The sequence below is a fragment of the Tachyglossus aculeatus genome, chromosome 14 (genome assembly GCF_015852505.1).
Source record: "Tachyglossus aculeatus isolate mTacAcu1 chromosome 14, mTacAcu1.pri, whole genome shotgun sequence".
In the NCBI taxonomy this organism is placed as follows: domain Eukaryota; kingdom Metazoa; phylum Chordata; class Mammalia; order Monotremata; family Tachyglossidae; genus Tachyglossus; species Tachyglossus aculeatus.
Window position 1 is genome coordinate 4,401,556 of NC_052079.1, and position 22,584 is coordinate 4,424,139.

The 22,584-nt window shown below is 47.0% G+C and overlaps 1 protein-coding gene across 10 annotated transcripts in view; it reads left to right on the forward strand.

Moving 5' to 3' along the window:
• TRIM9 (tripartite motif containing 9) overlaps positions 1–12,687 on the forward strand; it is a 76,465-nt gene extending 63,778 nt beyond the window's left edge. For 2 of the 10 annotated variants that reach the window (XM_038756837.1, XM_038756838.1), the window contains exons 8-13: positions 3,134–3,322; positions 5,822–5,863; positions 6,346–6,369; positions 7,296–7,599; positions 10,658–10,820; positions 12,019–12,687. In XM_038756837.1, the coding sequence (XP_038612765.1) occupies positions 3,134–3,322; positions 5,822–5,863; positions 6,346–6,369; positions 7,296–7,599; positions 10,658–10,820; positions 12,019–12,081 (785 nt within the window). In that variant the 3' untranslated portion in view covers positions 12,082–12,687. The remainder of the gene's footprint in view (positions 1–3,133; positions 3,323–5,821; positions 5,864–6,345; positions 6,370–7,295; positions 7,600–10,657; positions 10,821–12,018) is intronic. The other 8 variants (XM_038756841.1, XM_038756842.1, XM_038756846.1 and 5 more) reach the window with 5 other exon arrangements.
• The last annotated feature ends 9,897 nt before the right edge of the window (positions 12,688–22,584 follow it).

Here is a 22,584-nt window from a genome sequence, read left to right on the forward strand (position 1 = left end):
CATGGATAGGGATTGTTGATGACTCGATTTTGATTCTTTGAAATAACTTGCATTCTCATTTAGTTGATGTTGGACTAAGGTGATATGCGGCTTCCCGTTGCTAAACATTGGTTTGGAGCCATGGGGAATTCCATAACCTTTTCCCAGGAAGGGTTTTTATAAACAGGGCAGAATTCCGCTCACCTGGGATGAGTTAAGTGCAAAGGCAGTGGGAGGGACTAGATAACCTTCACAAGGTCAGAGTCCCCTGTAGACCTTGGATCCGTTCAGACTTTATGGTTCTTGGTGGCATTGTAAGACTGATTCTGTGGAATAACCAGATTCTCCGGATCAGCCAGATCAGAGAAATTCCTGATGCATCTTCCCAATTATCAATGGTGGAGCTGCTGAGAAAATTCCATGTTCATTTTTTTCTTTATTAGTAATATATTTGCCTCTTAGTCATGTCTTCTCTAAGGTTCCCTTGCCCAAGTTGCAATGGGTGAAATGATAAACTGTATTCCTTTGTCTGGCCTAGAGTTTGGTTTTATGACAAACTAATTAAATTTGAGAGCGTTACTCCATAATTAATTTTTAGTGGCTTCTTGAGTCTGGTATTTATTAAGTGCTTCCTATGTCCCAAAGCACTGGATAGATATAAGATAATCAACACGTTGCATAGGGAGCTCACAATCAAAGCAGTAAGGAGAGTGGGGATACCTTATCCTCATTCTACCAATCGGTAGTATTTATTAAGTGCTTATTATGTGCATAGCACTGAACTAACCACTTAATACTGTGCTAAGCCCTTGCACTTAAGAAAACTAAGGCCCGTAAAGGCTGATGTCCGGCCCAACGTCACACAACAGGTCATTGGCAGAGCTGAGATTAGAACCCAGGTCTCTTGACTCCCCCTCAACCCCCCATCCTCTTCCCACTAGGCCATGCTGGCTTCCTTTAAGACTCTTCATTAGATAATGCCAATGCCATCTGCCAAGAAGGAGCTGTCCCCTCAGATTAAAGTCATTCATTCATTCAGTCGTATTTATTGAGCGCTTACTATGTGCAGAACACTGCACTAAATGCTTGGGGGAGTACAGTAATAAACTGACACATTCCCTGCCCACAATGAGCATGCAGTCTAGAGGGGGAAAGATTGGGTAACTTTAGAGCACAAATAATTCTCAGCTCAGCAAGATTCCGAATGTCCCGATATAGTAATCTTCAGGGATACTACTCCATCAGTGAAGGAGGAAGCCACTCACTTTCTGTGACTCTAGAAATAAGTGAAGGGGCTGTTCCTCCTTCGCAAAGGGACTTGCTTTCAGGTCTCCAGAAGTCTACATGTCAAAGGAGTGAACTGCTAGTAAGTCAGGCTTTAGCGTGTAAGCATGACATGAATCACTTGAAACACTTAGTGAGGTCCTAGCAAAGGGTTCTCCTGAGAAGAACAAGAGCTGTCATACTCAGAACAAAAGAATAGTAACCAAGGGAATAAATTTATGACAGACATAGTAATGCTGGTGATATCTGTTAAACACATATCTTTGTGCCAAGCACTTGGGGGGGAAACAAAGTAATCAGGTCAGGCACAGTCATGGTCCGAAATGGGGCTCACATTCTTAGAAGGGGAACAGGGATTGAATCCCCGTTTTTGAGGTGAGGACACTGGGGCACAGAGAAGTTATGTGACTTGCCCGAGGTCACACAGCAGACAAGTGGCAGAGCCAGGATTAGAACCCAGGGCCTCTGACTCCGAGGCCTGTGCTCTTTTCACTGCGCCGCGCTACTTCTGAAACATAACTTCAGAAAGGCCCTAACATGAAAACTGCAATAACTGAGAGGGAAGCGTGACTGGAATGTTGGGATAAGTAAACAGGGAGGAAGTGGCTTTTTAGAAGGTCTTTGAAGGAGAGGAGGAATGGAACTGGATGAGAGCTGAAAGAAGAGGGGGTGCCATACTGTTTCTTGGGCTCAGAATTTTATCTTTTACAAAAGCTGTGAGTTGAAACAAGAGAACCTAACAGTGTGAATAATTACCAACAGATGAGTTGGTTTGAGTACTTGGCCGTGCCCGCTGTATTCCATATTTTGGACTGTACTGGTTGAAAAACATGAATTACATGTATGCGGTAGCATAATCCGTGAAAGTTCCTAAGGTGGCTACAGTGCTTTACAGACCTCCTCCCATTCATTCCCCACAGCCCACTGAGAACACAGATGTGTTATTATCTGCAAGACAAAAGTGAGGCCCTTACTTCAATGTGTCATCCAATAAACCACATTAAATTCTCCAAACATTTCTGCACAAAGGAAACCTCTCAAGAATAGTCTGCAGTTCAAAAATGATTGCAGTAAAACTCTAGTTTTTAATGGTATTTGTTTTTGTTTAGTTTTAATGGTATTTGTTTAGCGCTTACTATGTGCCAGGCACTGTACTAGGCACTGGAGTGGATACAAGGTAATTAGGTTAAACACAATTTACAGTCTTAATCCCCATTTTATAGATGAGATAACTGAGGCACAGAGAAGTTAAGTAACTTGCCCAAGGTCACACAGCAACAAGGGGCAGATATGGATTAGAACCCAACTCCTCTGATTCGTAGGCCTCTTTCCACTTTCCAAGAGGAAAGTGATTCCTCTTTCCACTAGGTCATGCTACTTCCCGTCAAAAAAATAAACTTTGGAGGAAAGGGGGAAATTATGAATAGCTGGTATAAATTCAAAGTGTGACTGTATCATATAAGAACTACATATGACATATGAGGATGCTAAATATTTCTCAGATAACTGGTCTGGTCTTCTAATACGTCTAGATAGAACCCTAAGCGTGTTTAAGTCAGGTGGGACTTACAGAAGTAATTTTTAGCGATGATTGACCAGACCGATATTTTCAAAGAATGAAAGCCACCGATTGGATTGCACTGAAAGGAAAACGAGGTCACTGTGGTATTCTGGGTGTCGTCTAGAACTGTGCCTGCTAATGTCTCTTTGCCTTCTCTTGCCCCCAAAGATGGCTTTGCATAAATGCTCTGCAGGGCCAGGAAAAATTAAACCCATTCCGTGATACCGGTGGCGAAGACGAGTCTCGGGGGAGTAGTTGGTGCTAGACAGCAGATTTCTGATATTTAGTTTGCATTGATCTTACGTTTAGAAACAGAGTCAGAAGAACAGACCCTCCCTTTTCCAGTGCCTTCGGAAAGATTGCAGCTCCGTAGGATGAGTCCTTTCTCCTCCACCCTTAACCTGCAACCCAGCTTCCCTGGAAGATCCTACTTTGATTTCCGATCCTCATCCCACCAGCTGAGCTTGCATTCTTCTTTACAGTCTCTGAATGCACCCGGTGAGCTGAGCCCGTCTGACGTTTCCTCGTGATCTCTGTGCCTGTAGGGCTTCTCTGAAATACTTGTTGTGTTCTTGCCGTTTGTGTGGACAGCCAGGGGATAAACTCTGACCTGTGTCCTGTGTGAAGAGACCTGGGGCGAGGGGGTTTTGTGGCTTCCGTGTCTGTGTGGTGTAACGATACCATTTTGAGCTGCTGTTCATGTATTACTGTTTTGGCATTGGCGAGCAAGCCCCACTGAGTGAAATAACCCCCTTTGCGCCAGCTAACATACCATGGATAACCCATACTGCCATCACATGCTGTGGCACGACGCTGGCACAGACCGCTGAGAAAAGGCCGTGGCAACATTGTGGAGGTTTGCGACCCTGCTGTATCCGGGCTGGGGGCGGTCAGAGCATCTAACCGTGGGATGACCCGATTAAACATAGACTCAAGAGATCTCCGTAAGCCACACACCCTGGCTGCATCCTGCAGGCTGGTAGAGTGGCACTAAAAATAATGTGTGGGGTGAGACTAGGCCCACGGCATTTCTTCCCTGTTGGGTTCCTTCAGGAAAGAACTGCGCTAACCAAACTGGAAGCTGCATGTGGCGCAGCTGGTGATCAGTCAATCGGTGCTATTTGTTGCACACTTACCGTGTGCAGAGCACTGTAATAAGTGCTTTGGAGAGTACAGTACAACATATTTGGTAGGCACGTTCCCTGCCTCCGATGAGCTTACGCTCTAGACGGGGAGAATGACCCAGTTGAACTGATACTCTGGTCTGCCCCTGTTCACCTGCCCACGTGGCCCGTGACGCGGTTTTGGCCAATTCAGCGTGCAGGTGCAGACAGGCAGGAGTTAACTTGACCGTGAATTCTATCTAGCAGACAGTGCCCGAATAAAAAACCGGTCTCAGCTGCAGTCGTAGTCGATCTCTTCAGGACTATTTTATAATCATGAAGAAACATTTGGCACATTTCGCACTTCCCAAATTCCCTCTCCTTCCCCCCCCATCCCATATCCCGGAATGAGGAATTGCACAGCATGGCAGTGCCACAAGGATGCGGGGTCTCCGAGCTCTTTAAAAACAACATTTTTCTCTGTGCTTTCGTGTTTCTCATTGGGTCTGTGCACTACTTGGCTTTCAAACCTGCTTTGTTACCGAATTTTTCTCACCCTGTGTGTGATGTACTGAGATACTGTTACAGTCGTGATACGTCTTGAGAATAAAATGGACTGTGGCTTGGAATGTTTAGTGGATATGTATTACTCAGCATTGTTCCTTGTGGCATCATTGAATTTGAAATGTAATGTGGTGAATTTATAAATGGAGAAACAGCACCATTGGAACACCCGTTCCACAGATACGACCCGAAAAATGGACCAGGCGTGGGCATGATTCATTAAAAACAATTTCGGCAGATTTTGCATCGTTTCCTGGAAGGGAAGGGAAGATCCTAGATTTGCTAGAAAAACCCAGATGGCCCCTATATCCAGAAAAGCTCAAACATATGGGTGGGGATTTAGGTGACCACCAATAGGCGCTAAGCGAATGGACTGCAGATTGATTAAATGCACAGATGAGCAATAATCTCCATTTTTGTGTCCTAAAAAGACAACCCAAAGGAACACCGGATTTTCCATTCGGGTGCCCGTGCATTCATGCTTTCCCCTTTCAGTTGTTCAGTGTCGTGACTTTGCTTTGCCTTGAGAAAAATGTGGATTGTTTCTAAATCGTTTCTTTAATTTTAAAATAGGTAAATATATTTTATATATTCTATAAATATCTCCATTTCTTCTCTTGAAAAGATCACGGAAGGTGTTATCTATTTTTATCGGGGAGTTAATAATTTTTAAAGGGGTCTTGCGTTATCCCTTCCCATAGCCAAACAAGGGTGATTTCAAGGATGTTTTCAACCACTCTCACACACCGTTTAACTCCTATATTCCACCCAACTATCCATTAACGTGCCCCGGATAGTTGTCAGAAATACCCAGCGGTTAGTATAAATAAATAGCATGTAACAAATCTAATTTTACATGAATAGTGTGGCACAGATCTAGGCAAAGCAGAGGCTCAGCTAACTACGCACGTAGCAGTGTTGTAGTACTGAGGTTATCAACATCATGGCTGTCAGCCATGGACTCTCTTCATTCCTTCTGAAAGAATTTTGGTTTTTCTCCTGCAAGCTCTTTGATGCAGAATTGAAAGGCCCTTAGGGAAAAGGAGTGACAGACAGGGAGAGGGAATGGCTGAGGAAAGGAGAGTCGTGCCGCTCGGGAACAGATAGACCGAGGGTTTGCGGAACGATCAAATCTCTGCTTTTCATTGCAGAAGGACGCCTAGCAGTTTTTGCTCGGTAAAGTCAAGCACACGCTGATGTAAACAGGGTTTTGGTTTTTAATGAATCAGGCCTCAGCTGACATTGTTCAGAATGATTCTTTGTAAAACGTGAACAACTACAATTGATTGTGTCTTAGCTTTGATGTATGAAATATAGTATCTCTTTATAGGATGCAATTTTGAGACCCAGTCAGCGCCTTACTCTCAATTAGGCAAGTATACTTCTCATAATTAAGTGGAATTTTACTTTGTGTGGTGGGTACCTCATCGTATTTCCTTCACAAAAGAAATGACTGCTCACTTTCAAGGCAAGAGGATCGTCTCTTTGAAATCAGACCCCTTACAGCAGTGTGGGAGTTGAACTGCTTTAACTGTAATGGGTGTTTTCACACTGCCCTACAGGGAAGCTTGAATCTCCCCAGTTTTCATGATAGAGGTCTGGAATGAGGGGAGTGTAAATCAATAGCTCTAGTAAAAGAAGATTGGGTGAGAGCATAACCTATCTCAACAGCCATGCCTTGAATCTGTGTTAAGTCTGGGCCTCTCTAGATAACACGTTTCCCTCCTCTCCCAAAGAGAGTGCCTGAAAAGAGGGACTGTTCACCAACTCAGAAAAAATTTTAGTTTTCTCTTTCGTGTGTCAATTTCACTTCCTGTTTCTCTTCTCTATGCCTTTCATTTGGAATGACAACAGTTGACATTAAAAAACTGATGGCAGGTATGGAATAATCTCTATTCTGTTACAAAATGCAAAGGTCTAAGAGCATGTGAGCTGACTTGCAAAGACGTTCAATAAATCAGTGACTAAATCCGTTGTAGAGTGTGTGGTTTTTAAGTTATCGTGAGGATTTGGGACGTACAGCTCTGTTACAATTGTGCCATCTCATCTGCACCCAGTTTTCAGGAGACTTGCTCCTCAGCAGAGTACAAGGGGCTTGGGTAGTGACGTATGAAACTTGTTTGTTTGTGAAGGAAGTGGTGTGGTACCTGCCTGTAGCCAAGCCGCAATTACTCCTAAAAACCAGCCGTAATGTTGATTGCTAAGCGGCTCCTTAGCTTTGACCAGAGCTGAGCAAAACTGGTCTTTACCAAATATCCCGGAAGGACCCCTGTGGATATTTCCTGATGTGATTCGGTACGTTTTATCCTTCCTCCATGAATGGTTCTAATTTCTAGCCCGCCCTCTCCCCTTCCCACCCCCAGGTGAATTCTACGTGTGTTTTAGCTTAACCTCCCCTCTCCCTTTGCGTCCCTGGCGGCACTGACCTGGCCCACGGGAGATGGGATGCACCCTTCACTCCCTTCCCCCCCGGATCCCCCAGCCCCAGTGCGACTCCACTCCCGGATCGGCCGGCCGGGAGCGCAGTGTTAGTGAGCGAGGAGGCCCGTTTCCCTCGGGGAACCCTGCCGCTTCGGTCACGTATCCTCGGTGTCCGCCTCTGAGTGCGGAGGGGGCCGCCCCCATCACCCTTCCTCAGTCTCTCCTCACTGAATCCCCATCTTGTCTTTGGACGCCTCCTGCTTGCATGGCAGCATGATGCCCGGACGTGATGCCGATCACCTGGCTCGGGAGTCTCTTGCGGTTGGCAGGACCGGGCTGAGCCGCGGTAACTGAACGCCCTTCTTGTCGTGTCCCCCCCTCAGTCGCCTGGTTTGCGTTCGACCCCGGCTCCGCCCACTCCGACATCATCTTCTCCAACAACAACCTGACCGTGACCTGCAGCAGCTACGACGACCGGGTGGTGCTGGGCAAAACCGGCTTCTCCAAGGGGGTCCACTACTGGGAGCTGACGGTCGATCGCTACGACAACCACCCCGACCCGGCCTTCGGCGTGGCCCGCATCGACGTGATGAAGGATGTGATGTTAGGAAAGGACGACAAAGCCTGGGCAATGTATGTGGACAATAACCGGAGCTGGTTCATGCACAACAACTCGCACACCAACAGGTACCCTGCGGCCCGGGAAGTCGAGCCTTCTCTGCCCTGGCATCCAGCCGGAGCCCGAGGGTCTCGGAACTCTCGTTCAGAGCCCCTTCCCCACCTCCTCTCCCGAGAGAGAGTCAGGCAGGACCCCTGGTAGCCGCAGCCTTGGCTACTAGGCCTCTAGGACCAAAATGTCTCTTTCCCTCACGCTGATTATGATTCTTCTCTGAATCCGTCGGTGTTCCCATTGGAATATCTGCTCTCCCCTCCACCCTCCAGAGGGCTTCACGACAAGTACAGAACCCAAAATGGCAGGGAAGACCGAGAGGTTACCAAACAGACAACTGAGCCGATAAGCACTTCAGGTCCACTCAATACCTTCATTCATATTTACTGAGCGCTGTGTGCAGAGCACTGTACTAAGCGCTCGGAAGTGTACAATATAACAAACAGACACCTATGAGAAGCAGCATGGCTTAGCGGATAGGGCACAGGCTCCACCACACGTCTGCTGTGTGACCTTGGCCGAGTCACTTCACTTCCTCAGGTACCTCACTTGTGAAATGGGGATTGAGTGTGAGCCCCACGTGGGACAGGGACTGTGTCCAACCTGATTAATTTCTATCTACCCCAGTGCTTAGAACAGTGCCTGGCACATAGTAAGTGCTTAACAAGTACTATTATTATCACCAACTTCTCTCTGTGGCAACTCCCCTGGTTGTCCCCTTTCTCATATAATGGTAGCGATGGGTGTTCATTCTTCTGGCTTTCTTCTGCCTATCCTAATGTGATGTAATGGTCAAGGCATCAATCAATAGTACTGGTTGGTCGGTAGACCTCTGTACTAAGTGCTTGGTAGAGGAAGTAGTTCAAGGAGCCAGAGAGACTGAAACAATTTACAGACAAGAGGAAGAAGAAAAGGGAATGTGTGCATGGCAAGGAGCTGGTATAGCCAAGCCCTGTTAATTCCAGATGGGAGGAAGTTGGGCACTAAGTGTATAAGCCTAGAACTGTCATTGTTGGTCAAGCTCTGTTAGCTTCGTACAGTGCTGTGCTCACAGTAGGTGCTCAGTAAATGCCATTAATTGAATGATAAAATTTTTAGGGGAACTGTTTCGAATAAATTATCGGTGGATTCCTCTGGTCACCAGCCACTGTACTGTTTTCCAAGTGGCTTCACTGAGATATGCTATTATACATCTGGGAAGGCAGAATAGTAGCAAGACACCCATTCCTGGTCCTCAAGCAGTTTACAGTTTAATAGGAGAGATATCATTCATCATTTAAAAAAACAAACCCACATTATCAGATCTAAACCCCAAATCTTTGGTGAGACTTTCATACTTGAAATGCTTTTATGGTTTTCCAATTGTTAATCGAAGGGTGGAGTTATTTCCCATCAGCTCCACCCAGTTCCGGTAACAGATACATCATCATCATCAATCGTATTTATTGAGCGCTTACTGTGTGCAGAGCACTGTACTAAGCGCTTGGGAAGTACAAATTGGCAACATATAGAGACAGTCCCTACCCAACAGTGGGCTCACAGTCTAAAAGGGGGAGACAGAGAACAAAACCAAACATACCAACAAAATAAAATAAATAGAATAGATATGTACAAGTAAAATAGAGTAATAAATACGTACAAACATATATACAGGTGTACATACAAACAGATACATGTTTGTGGTCGGAGAGAAAAGGGCTTAACTATCAGCAAAAGGTAAGTGTGGAAAACTCTCAAGATCCCCAGTTCATTACAGAATCAGCTTTAGTGCAACTCTGCTGATGCTCTGGATAGGTTCATTGCAGCTCAGTCAGGAACAAGCCGTAGTATTTCTCCATTCTAGCAGAGGGAGGCCCTCTACGGAAACTGCCCATATCCTCCACTTTATCCCCACTTGGAGGGGTTAGAGTTAGGAGCCAAGCCCCTCAAAACACTAGGGGAGGGCTCCCTCCCATTATGGGGGTCCTGTAGTTGATTCCTCCAGGCACACAACCTCAGATGTCATCCCCTGTGAATCATACCCGGCCTTCCTTGTATTTACCTTTGAGCTGCTCTGCTTGGAAAGCGGGGGAGAAGACATTACACTCGCGGCCCGCAGATCGTGCCAGGAAATGTGCTTTTTAAATCAACGTTTTTTTGAGCACAAACCGCATGTCATGTGTCGATGTCTTTGTTGAACTGTGTGTGCTAATGAGATTAAGGGTACTGCTAAACTGGATGAGCATTATGAATCAAATACCCGGCTCCACCACTCGTCAGCTGTGTGACTTGAGCAAGTCATTTAACTTCTCTGTGCCTCAGTTACCTCATCTGGAAAATGGGGATTAAGACTGTGAGCCTCACGTGGGATAACCTGATTACCTGGTATCTATCCCAGCGCTCAGAACAGTGCTTGGCACATAGTAAGGACTTAACATATGCCATCATTATTATTAATAAATACCACCTTCATTCTTCCAGCCGTGGGCCCCTTCGCAAATTTTAAAACACTCTCTACCCTGCGAAACGGAGAATGAAACTCCAAGTGGCAGATGGCAGAAAGAGAAAAGCCGAAGTCTAACCTCTACCGCTATTTGCTCCCTACCTTCCCGCTCAGAGCCTCAAAACCCATCGTTTGTACCGTGATATTTGCGGGCAGGTTCTCCTGCGGTAACTTCAGTTCATCCAGTTTAAGTACTCCCTTTTAAAGGAAAGGATCCTTTTCTCGGTGGCTGTAATTTTGCAGCATGATTCCCACTGAACTTGAAAAGAAATGATTTTCATCTTAAGAGCCATTATCTCTACATTGGGCAACACAAAGGCCAAAGCCCAGCTCTCCAAGTTCAGTTCAGCTACCTGCTTGGGATCTCAGATCTAGGACCATGGAATTCCTGGAGCTGATCAAGAATCCTCAGAAAGTCTTGTCTGTGGTGGAAGCGGGGTCAATCAATCCATCGATCGTATTTATTGAGTGCTTACTGTGTGCAGAGCACTGTACTGAGCACTTGGGAGAGTATAATATAACAGAGGTGGTTGTCTCATTCAGAGGCAAGTGAGAGAACTGACCTCATCCCTCATCCCTTCTTCTTCTCGCAGAACTGAAGGGGGGATCACCAAAGGTGCCACCATTGGCATCCTTCTCGACCTGAACCGGAAAACCCTGACCTTTTCCATCAACGATGACCAGCAGGGCCCTGTGGCCTTCGAGAACATGGAGGGCTTGTTCTTTCCTGCCGTCAGCCTGAACAGGAACGTGCAGGTAGGCTTGTTGTCCCAAAACCCGGGAGAAGCGTTCTTGCGGCGGCCGAACCTCCCCAGGCCAGGAACTCCTAGCCCCAGGGCCCAGGCAGTGCTGCCCTTTGCCCGACTTGCCGGGCTTGATTCCGAGCACTAGGGGTTTTTGGTTACCAGAGATGACGGGGGTGTCGGCCTGATCTTTTCTGAGCCCTAGCCAAGAGGATCGGGGCTAGGAGAAAGCAAACAAAAAAAGATTTCCATTCGAAAAGAAAGGGGTGCATGGCTTAACAGAAAGGGCACCGGGCTGGGAAGAATGAGAACCTGGTTCTAGCCCTAAATCTGCGCCTCCCTCGCTGGGTGACTTTGGGTGTGTCACTTAATCAATCAATCGTATTTATTAAGCGCTTACTGTGTGCAGAGCACTGTACTAAGCGCTTGGGAAGTACAAGTTGGCAACATATAGAGACAGTCCCTACCCAACAGTGGGCTCACGGTCTAGAAGGGGGAGACAGAGAACAAAACCAAACATACTAACAAAATAAAATAAATAGATATGTACAAGTAAAATAGAGTAATAAATATGTACAAATATATATATACACATATATACAGGTGCTGTGGGGAAGGGAAGGAGGTAAGACAGGGGGATGGAGACGGGGACGAGGGGGAGAGGAAGGAGGGGGCTCAGTGTGGGAAGGCCTCCTGGAGGAGGTGAGCTCTCAGTAGGGCCTTAAAGGGAGGAAGAGAGCTGGCTTGGCGGATGGGCAGGGGGAGGGCATTCAAGGCCCGGGGGGTGACGGGGGCCGGGGGTCGATAGTGGGACAGGTGAGAACGAGGCACAGTGAGGAGATGAGCGGCAGAGGAGCGGAGGGTGCGGGCTGGGCTGGAGAAGGACAGAAGGGAGGTGAGGTAGGAGGGGGTGAGGGGATGGACAGTCTTGAAGCCCAGGGTGAGGAGTTTCTGCCTGATAAGCTTCTGGTCTGTTTCCTCCACTGTAAAGTGTGGGTTAAATGGTTTATGATGCCTGTGATATGACGCCAGCAGGACATCAAAGGGAGGGCATGGGCATGTGAGCTTGTTGTGGACAGAGAACACATCTGTTTATCATTCTGTTGTACTGTCCCAAGCGCTTAGTATAGTGCTGTGCAAACAGTGAGCACTCAATAAATACGATTGAATGAGTGGCAGACGGCCAAACCCTCACAACTCTGTTGCCACAGGTGACACTTCACACCGGGCTCCCGGTGCCCGACTTCTACTCCAGCAGAGCGTCAATAGCATAACGGAGCCCCCGCTGAGAAGTCAGCTGCCTCCTCTCCCCCCGGACCCAGCCAGCGGCCGCCTCTGTAAACGACGGCGAGGACCAACTTGCGACTAGCTGGCCGCCAGAAACCAGAAGGTACCAAAAAGGAGAGGAAGAAAAGAGAGGATGGAGGGAAACAGCTGGTCTTCTCCGGTCCGTGTGCCCCATAACCATGCCGCATCTCCCCTTCTAGACCATCCTGCCCGCGTTGGCTTCGGTGTATAGCTCTTTCAGCCGACAGATGACCTAGATAGCCTCTGCTGTTCGGCTGCGTCTGCTTTGTAGGCTTTACCTCGTTCATTTCCTTTGCCTTTAGTTGAGGGGAGATTTCTTTGCCCATGAACGATGCCAGTGCCGTTGGCACCCACTGCCAAGGATGAAACCTTCCCTGGGACTTTTTTGCTTAGTCGGAAGTCAAACAAAAGATGCTGTGAGGTGAAGGAGTCCTTCAAAGGAAAGTGATTTGGAGGTCATCATCAGTTCACCTCCTGGGGCATCTCTCTCTGATGCCTTTAATTACTTCAATTATGGTGTTTATTAGAGGCTGGCTAGGTGTTAACTGCTGGGGTAGATGCAAGCTAATAATAATAATAATAATTGTGGTATTCGTTAAGCGCTTACCATGTGCCAGGCACTGTACTAAGTGCTGGGGTGGACATAAGTAAATCGGGTTGGTCCCTGTCCCACAAGGGGCTCACAGTCTGGACCCCCATTTTCCAGATGAGGGAACTGAGGCCCAGAGAAGTGAAGCGACTTGCCCAAGGTCACACGGCAGACGAGCGGCAGAGCCGGGATTAGAATCCATGACCTTCTTACTCCCAGGCCCATGCTGTATCCACTGTGCCGTGCTGCATCAGATTGGGAACAGTCCCTGTCCCGCAGCGGGACTCAGAATGCCAGAGGAAAAGAGAGCAGGTACCTTAGTCCCATTTTACAGTTAAGAAGACTGGGGCCCAGAGGGAGGTTTATGGGGTTTTCCCAAGATCGCAGGAAGCCCAAGGTGGAGCTGGACGTAGAAACTGAGTCTCCTGGGTCTCCCGTGCTCTTTCCTGTAGGCCATATTGCTCTCAGGCAGAACACGCTCAGAGATGCTGATTTGGATCGGCAGTTAATGCGTGTGGAACTAGTTTGGGTAAACTGAGCATTAGCGGGTTTGGGGTCTAATCAAATAGCATTGGAGCTAAATCTGGACGAGTCTTCAGGTTGGTCAGAGCCCCGATAATAGGGTAGACGGGTAGCCTTTAGTCCCTTAGCATAGGAAAGGTACCTGACTGTTTCACCAACGGGCAGCAGTCCTAGAATCAGAATATTCTCTTTAAGGTCCTCAGCGAGGCCTAGCAGGAGGGTAGTCACAGTTTACCTCCACACAGAGCAATTCCACAGCTTTCTAACCAGAGTTTTGTCTCATTCATTCACCGAGCCCACTGCAACAGTGCTGCCATATACACGGGGACCTTTCTTGGTCCCGATGATATTAGAATTTTTTTATAGCTACAGTGAATCCTAGCCTTAAAAACTGCTCTGCGAGGTCTTTCACTCCCGGAAAGCAGCGGGTGGTGGGGACCGGGACAAATTCCCCAGCAGGGAAGGTGATTCACAACCCATGGCATTCCCATTCTCAGGAATAAACACGCTCTTTGCCGGGTGCGTTTGCGCTCAGCCCTTCCCGTGCCTATTGCAGACGAACCAACCATCCATTCAGCCGCCACTCACAAACTCCCTTTCCTGGTCTTTCCGACGACGTTAGCGAGAAAGACCGAATCCCAGGGTCTGGCTCTTCTTGACCCCAGAATGGAAATGACTGCACGAGGATGAGTCTGGTGGCACTGCGGTTTCCTTTGTTTGACATATCAAATTAGTCCAGGGAGGCGGAGGTTGATTACGTTGATTCACCAGACTGCCCGGTTAGCTGAGAACCCGTAGTGAATCCTCTGGGGCGGGAGGGAGGAAGGGTGGGAAGGGACGGGGAAGATAACCAATTAATGTTCCGGCAAAAATGAATTTGTTGTAAATAGAGAAATCACTGACTCGGGGTGCTCACTTTATTTAGATTTGTCCTTGTTTGTTACAGTTCTAGTACTCAGTTTCCTAATTTATTGAATGAGTGCTAGCTCATTCACGGTCATCTCAGTGTGTTTGGGTTTTTTTGTTTTGTGTTTTGGCTATAGAAATCTGTTGCAGGGCAACACGGGTTTGTTATTTGTTTTAATTTCCAATGAGATGCAATGGCTGGCCCACTGTGGACTCATAGTTACTCCTAGTTCTTTATTACATTTATCCTGCTTATTAGATTTCCAGTGACTTGTAACACCTAGTTTACACTGTACTGTGATTAGAGCTGCACACAGCTGCTGTACTAAAGGACATTGTCATGTTTGCTGTACCAATAAATAAGTTTTATGAGGGAGTATTAGGTGTTCCCTTACCGCTTCTCAAGTTTTTTTTTCTGCTCTTTTGGGTCAGTGTAATCAAATTGGTTTATTGTGGGAGCTCAACAGTAAGAGCGGGGAGCCCCTAAGGACTTAAAAGTCATCCTCAGAGAGACTTGCTCACCAGAGAGGAGCAAGAGCCAAGACCAGTTGAACTGTTCCGCAATTTCCAATGGATCCTCTGGAAACCAAATCATCCTGGTGCTAAATTTGGGTGGATTGTCATCTTGGGGAGCGTTAAGTTCCCTGTGGACAGGATCCTTGTCTCTCGCTTCAGGCGTACTTTCCCAAGAGCTTAATATAATGCTCTGCACCCAATAGGTGCTCATTATTACTAATAAAGCTGCTACTACTACCAGTACTATTTCTGGGAATCCAGGGTATTAGCTCTACCACATCCCTGAGTTGCTAATGGACTTGGAACGATTAGACTGGAATAATAAACTGGAATGTAATCTGCAAGTGGATTGTCCCAGAGGAATGTTCCCAAATGAATCTGGAATGTGTTTCCACTGGACAAGGGTAGACTGCCAAAAGTTCGGGAAGAGTCTAGCCAGGAAACTCATTTGCTGCTGCTGCTACCTGCCCTGAGAAATTAACTGACTGTTACACTGCCGGAAAAAAACAAGATGCCCCCCCATCCCAGTCAGCAGTGGGTTTTTGCCAACATGCCCCCAAACCGTCACACTGGTCACCCAGAAACACATTCACACGCCCAACCCTCACAAGTACACAACCAGAGAGCCACATTCCCCATGGAGCTGAGCAGAAACCAGAGGAGGTAGGAAAGAACAGGAGCCAAGTACCCCTGAAGGAAGATGGGGGAGTGAATGCCTGCGTGTCCGAGTCTTTGTAGGAGCACGTTACCCTGTGTTTGAGTCCAAAAGCATCCAGAGATTTCACCTCAATACAATGTACCCAGTTACTGCCAACACTTGGGAAACAATGCCTGAAGCCATGATGGGGAAGAGGGCCTGGTTCTGTGACTGTCTCCCCTCTTGTCCATCCTTGTTTCTGGGAGGGGAAAGACTGCCGTCAACTGTGGGCCCCTTGGCGATTTGCCTGCTTAAAGGACAGCGTTTCCATGGCTTCCCAGGGGTTGGGATGGCCAGGGGTGAAACGCTTTGATTTTGCAGGGAAAAGATCGGTATTGTTGCCATGGAGTGGGCAAGGACCCAGTGGGTCCCTAAAAGCAAATGCTCCCACCTCACTCAGCCCCTTCCCACCAGAGAGAGCAGGGTCAGACCTGCTGAGAAGAAAGCTGTGGCAACAACTTTACTTTGGCCCACCTGGGAGAGGAGCAGTCAATTAATCAATTCTATTTACTTTGTGCTTTCTGTGTGCCCAGCACTGTACTAATTGCTTGGGAGAGTACAGTACAAAAGAGTAGGTATAGACAGTTCCTCTTATGCTTTTTCACATATGCCAGTTAGGCAAAAAACCAGAATTCAGAGCAGGGAATAGAAAAGTGACTTTACTGTTACAGTTACTTACCGCTTCAGGGAAGAGCAGAATATAATGGGGAGGATGAAGTGGGACGGGTGGAGAACCAGATTGGAAAGAGGAGCAGTGCTAATCTGTAGTGGGGAAGTAGATGGGCCCCAATCTGTGCTGGTAACACCACCAAACAGTAATTTAATTAATGATGGCATTTATTAAGCGCTTATTATGTCCAAAGCACTGTTCTAAGTGCTGGGGAGGTTACAAGGTGATCAGGTTGTCCCATGGGGGGCTCACAGTCTTAATCCCCATTTTACAGATGAGGTAACTGAGGCCCAGAGAAGTTAAGTGACCTGCCCAAAGTCACACAGCTGACAATTGCCGGAGCCGGGATTTGAACCCATGATCTCTGACTCCAAAGCCCGGGCTCTTTCCATTGAGCCACGCTGCTTCTCAGTAGTTTGGAGCTCCACACTTCCAATCAATAGGACTTTAAATAACTTTTCCTCTTTTTCCCACTTCATTCCCTTCTCCATCCTTCTGATGAGGGTGTCTCAATATACGCAGGGAAGGCCACTAGAGCCCTGTCAGAGAGGTAATTCCTTGACAGAACAGACTTTCTGAAACGTTGCCATAGCTGCCACTTTAAGGAAGGAGACTGGTTTGCTTTACAGACTGAGGCCTGATTCGTGTGGCTCAATGGTCCTGAAAAAAAAATCAATCAATCAAAGGTATTTATTGAGCGCTTACTGTGTCTAGAGTACTAAATCCTTGGGAGAGTACAACAGAGTTGGTAGACACGTTCCCTGCCCACAATGAGTCTATAATCTAGGGAAGCAGTGTGGCGTATTGAAAAGCGCAAGGGTTTGGGAGTCAGGACCTGAGTTCTAATCCTAGCTATGCCAATATCTGCTATGTGACCTTAGGAAAGTCACCTAACTTCTCTGGGCCTCAGTTTACCCATCTGTAAAATGGGGATTAAATCTTGCTCCCTCCTACTTAGTCTGTGAGCTCCTTGAGTCCAACCTAATTTTTATCTCTTCCAGTGTTTGGCAAATAGTAAGCACTTAACAAGTGCCATCATTATTATCGTTATTGGAGGACCTGTAGAGGACCAGCTTATTTCAAGCAGTGGTAGTGGCAAAGCTTTGGCTTCTCTGAGTTTATTACAGGCCACTGTCAGGAGCTGCGAGGCACCCTTCTGAGCAGCAGAAATGGGTTTGTAGACCAAAAGAGTTAGGTGACTATTCCAAATAGATGCTGCATTCTTGTCTCTTCTTGGAAAAGCATTAAGCCAAAACAAACCCAATAAAATTGCTGGAGGTACAAATAAAACCACAGTGAGGGCCTGGGTCAAAGACCAACACAAGGGCATCCTAGGATTTCTCTCTCTTATACTCAAGAAGCAAGCGTATCTCACCAACCACTCATTAGCATGCTGGTGTGACTCCATCGATAGTATTGTGTGTAGATATAAGGGTCACCACCACATACCACATCGAAAATTAAATCATGCACTCTCTCCCTGCCTTCTAACCCTTTCTTTGGCTGGGACTATAGCAGGGGTTTGAACGTCCAACTTGAACCATAGATTCATGCATGGAATGCAGTAAAATCCAAAAACTTTTGCTCTATAGGAAGCAAACAAGTAAATTTTCAGATGATGTTTGCACAGTCCATTCCTTGTATTTCAGTAACTACAGTTAATAATTGTGGGTTTTGCGAAGTGGTTACTATGTGCCAAGCACTGTACTAAGCGCTGGGGTAGATACAAGATAACCAGGTCCCACATGGGGATCCCAGTCTAAGTAAGAGGGAAACGGGTGTTGAATCCTCATTTTGCAGATGAAGAAACTGAGACCGAGAAGTGAAGTGACTTGCCCAAGGTCACACCACAAAGTGGCAGAGCCAGGATTAGAACCTGGGTCTTCTGACTCGTAGGCCTATGCTCTACCCACTAGGCCAAGCTGCTTTTTTGAGAATTAGGACAAAAGATGAGAGAGCAGCACCGTATAGACCAAATCAGCTGGAAAATCCAGACAAGGATGAAAGGTAATCTGTACTTGTGCTCAGATAATCCCCTGTCTCTGGAAGTATAAAATGAAATGAAATTTCTATAATTCTATTCGTTGTGACGATTTTGACACCTGTCTACATGTTTTGTTTTGTTGTCCGTCTCCCCCTTCTAGACTGTGAGCTTGTTGTTGGGTAGGGACCGTCTCTAGATGTTGCCGACTTGTACTTCCCAAGCGCTTGATACAGTGCTCTGCGCACAGTAAGCGCTCAATAAATACGATTGAATGAATGAATGAATTTAAGTCCTTTCCGGAGACCTCTCCTAATTCAGCTTAATCCTTGTGTTTATTGACGTTACTGTTTGCATAAAGGATAATGGATCAAAGTGTTTACAACAGAGCTGCCAACTTATGTGACTGAGAAGTAAAAGCATTGTTACCACTTCCCTCCAGTGTTGAATCTCTGCTTCCCTTCCCCCTTAGCTATTTCCGGGGTAGCAAAGTGAAGAGAATTATAGCTATAATTCTGTTTATTCTGATGGTTTTGATACCTACGTATTTTGTTTTGTTGTCTGTCTCCTCCTTCTAGACTGTGAGCCCGTTGTTGGGTAGGGACCGTCTCTAGATGTTGCCAACTTGGATTTCCCAAGCACTTAATACAGTGCTCTGCACAAGGTGTGCTCAATAAATATGAATGAATGAATGAATGAAAGAGGGGGCCTGGTTAGTGTTGAGTGCACCTAGGCCACCTCGCTAATTCAGTGGTAGCACCAGGACTCGATTGAGAAGCAGCGCGGCTCAATGGAAAGAGCCCGGGCTTTGGAGTCAGAGGTCATGGGTTCAAATCCCCGCTCCGTCAAGTCAGCTGTGTGACTTTGGGCAAGTCACTTCACTTCTCTGGGCCTCAGTTCCCTCGTCTGTAAAATGGGGATTAAAACTGTGAGCCCCCTGTGGGACAACCCGATCACCTTGTAACCTCCCCAGCGCTTAGAACAGGGCTTGGCACATAGTAAGCGCTTAACAAATACCATTATTATTATTGGAGAAGCAGCGTGGCTCAGTGGAAAGAGCCGGGGCTTTGGAGTCAGAGATCATGGGTTCAAATCCCGCCTCTGCCAACTGTCAGCTGTGACTTTGGGCAAGTCACTTCACTTCTCTGTGCCTCAGTTCCCTCATCTGTGAAATGGGGATTAAAACTGTGAGCCCCCTGTGGGACCACTTGATCACCTGGTAACCTCCCCCAGCGCTTAGAACAGTGCTTTGCACATAGTAAGCGCTTAACAAATACTATTATTATTATTATTATTATTATTATTATTGAGGCGTCCTCCAGCCCCGTTTGTGAAGCCAGGCCCACTGCACATGCGCAGTGACCTCGTCCAGAGGACATCCCCTCAACTGCCCACGCTTCCCTCGGCCGGGCAGGTTGGGGGCGGAGCCTGGATGACGGGGCGGAGTCAGAGGGGGGCTGAGCCAATAGGAAAGTTCGGAGCCCAAGGGGCGTGGCCCAACGGCGTGGGTGGAGCCAATCACAGAGGCGCGTGGTCGGTAGGGGCGGAGCCAGCGGGAGGGCGTGGCCAATCGGAGTGGGCGGGGAACTTTCATTCATTTAATAATTCATTCATTCAATCAATCAATCAATCGTATTTATTGAGCTATTACTGTGTGCAGAGCACTGTACTAAGCGCTTGGGAAGTCCAAGTTGGCAACATATAGAGACAGTCCCTACCCAACAGCGGGCTCACAGTCTAGAAGGGGGAGACAGAGTACAAAACCAAACATACTAACAAAATAAAATAAATAGAATAGATATGTACAAGTAAAATAAATAAATAAATAAATAGAGTGATAAATATGTACAAACATATACACATATATACAGGTGCTGTGGGGAAGGGAAGGAGGTAAGAATGAAGAACGCAGAAGGCCCTGCCTTCCCTCCATCCTACGTGCCAGGACTCAGGTCTACCAGTTCATTCATCCATAGAGAAGCAGCGTGGCTCAATGGAAAGAGCCCGGGCTTGGGAGTCAGAGGTCACGGGTTCGAATCCTGCCTCTGCCAACTGTCAGCTGGGTGACTTTGGGTAAGTCACTTAACTTCTCTGGGCCTCAGTGACCTCATCTGGAAAACGGGGATTTAAAAAGTGAGCCCCCCCCCCGCCACGTGGGGCAACCTGATCACCTTGTAGCCTCCCCAGCGCTTAGAACAGTGCTTTGCACATAATAAGCGCTTAACAAATGCCATTATTATAAGCAGCGTGGCTCAGTGGAAAGAGCCCGGGCTTGGGAATCAGGGGTCATGGGTTCTAATCCTGTCTCCGCTGCTTCTCAGCTGGGTGATTTTGGGCAAGTCACTTCACTTCTTTGGGCCTTAGTGACCTCATCTGTAAAATGGGGCTTAGCACTGTGAGCCCCAGGTGGGACAACCTGATCACCTGGTATCCTCCCCAGCGCTTAGTACAGTGTCTTGCACATAGTAAGTGCTTAACAAATGCCGTTATTATTATTAGTAGTAGTAGTAGTAGTATCCATTCATTCAGTCATTCATTCAATCAGCTTAATCAGGGTGAAAGAGCAGACCAGTGGCGGGGCTGGGGGGAGAAGGCAGATCAGCGCTTAGAACAGTGCTTTGCACATAGTAAGCGCTTAATAAATGCCATCATCATCATTATTATTATTATTATTGTTATTATCCTTCTGGCTGCCTGGCCTTGCTGGAGGACGCAAGGGGGGTATATTATAACATATTTATTACTCTAATAACAATAATAATAATTATGGTTTTTGTTAAGAGCATACTATGTGCCAAGCACTGTTCTGTACTTCCCAAGTGCTTAGTTCAGTGCTCTGCACACAGTAAGCGCTCAATAAATACGATTGAATGAATGAATGTTCTAAGAGCTGGGGTAGATACAAGGTAATGAGGTTGTCCCACGTGAGGCTCACAGTCTTAATCCCCATTTTACAGATGAGGTAACAGGCACAGAGAAGTTAAGTGACGGAGTAGGGATTCAAACCCACAACATCTGACTCCCAAGGCCGGGCTCTTGCCACTAAGCCACACTGCTTCTCCATACTATTATTTTATTATAGTACTTATTTATTTATTATAGTGCTTCTATTTATTTTATTAATAATGTATACGTAGCTATAACTCTATTTATTCTGTTGGTATTGCCACCTGTCTACTTGTTTTGTTGTCTGTCTCCCCCTCCTGGACTGTGAGCCCGTTGTTGGGTAGGGACCGTCTCTAGATGTTGCCGATTTGTACTTCCCAAGTGCTTATATACGCCGCTTCTGTATATAATAGAAGAAGAGAAGCAGTGTGGCTCAGTGCCAAGAGTCCGGGCTTGGGAGTCAGAGGTCATGGGTTCAAATCCCGACTCCGCCAAGTGTCAGCTGTGTGACTTTGGGCAAGTCACTTGACTTCTCTGGGCCTCGGTTCCCTCATCTGTAAAATGGGGATGAAGACTGTGAGCCCCCCATGGGACAACCTCATAGAGAAGCAGCGTGGCTCAGTGGAAAGAGCCTGGACTCTGGAGTCAGAGGTCATGGGTTCAAATCCCGGCAACGCCAATTGTCAGATGTGTGAATTTGGGCCAGCCACTTAACTTCTCTGTGCCTCAGTTCCCTCATCTGTCAAATGGGGATGAAGACTGTAAGCCCCCCGTGGGACAACCTGATCACCTTGTAACCTCCTCAGCACTTAGAACAGTGCTTGGCACATAGTAAGTGCTTAATAAATGTCATCATTATCACTATTATTATTATTATTGTATCCTCCCCAGTGCTGAGAAGCAGCGTGGCTCAGTGGAGAGAGCCCGGGTTTGGGAGTCAGAGGTCATGGGTTCAAATCCCGGCTCTGCCAATTGTCAGCTGAGTGACTTTGGGCAAGTCACTTCCAACTTGTACTTCCCAAGCGCTTAGTACAGTGCTCTACACACAGTAAGCGCTCAGTAAATACGATTGAATGAATGAATGAATGAACTTCTCTGAGCCTCAGTGACCTCAACACACAGTAAGTGCTCAATAAATACGATTGAATGAATGAATGAACTTCTCTGAGCCTCAGTGACCTCATCTGTAAAATGGGGATTAATAATAATAATGGCATTTGTTAAGCGCTTCCTATGTGCAAAGCACTGTTCTAATCGCTGAGAGGATACAAGGTGATCAGGTTGTCCCACGTGGGACTCACAGTCTTAATTCCCAATTTACAGGGGAGGGAACTGAGGCACAGAGAAGTGAAGTGGCTTGCCCAAAGTCACACAGCTGACAGTGTGAGCCCCACGTGGGGCAACTTGATCACCTAGTATCCCACCCAGCGCTTAGAACTGTGCTGTGCACAGAGTAGGCGCTTAACAAATGCCATCATTACTGTGATTATTCTCTGGGCCTCAGTTCCCTCATCTGTCAAATGGGGATGAAGCCTGTGAGCCCCCCGTGGGACAACCTGGTCACCTTGTAACCTGCCCAGCGCTTAGAACGGTGCTTGGCACATGGTAAGCGCTTAATAAATGCCATCGTCATTATTATGATTATTATAATACGATTGAAGGCAGGCCCCGGCCTCGCTGGACACTCCCTCGCGGGGCGGGG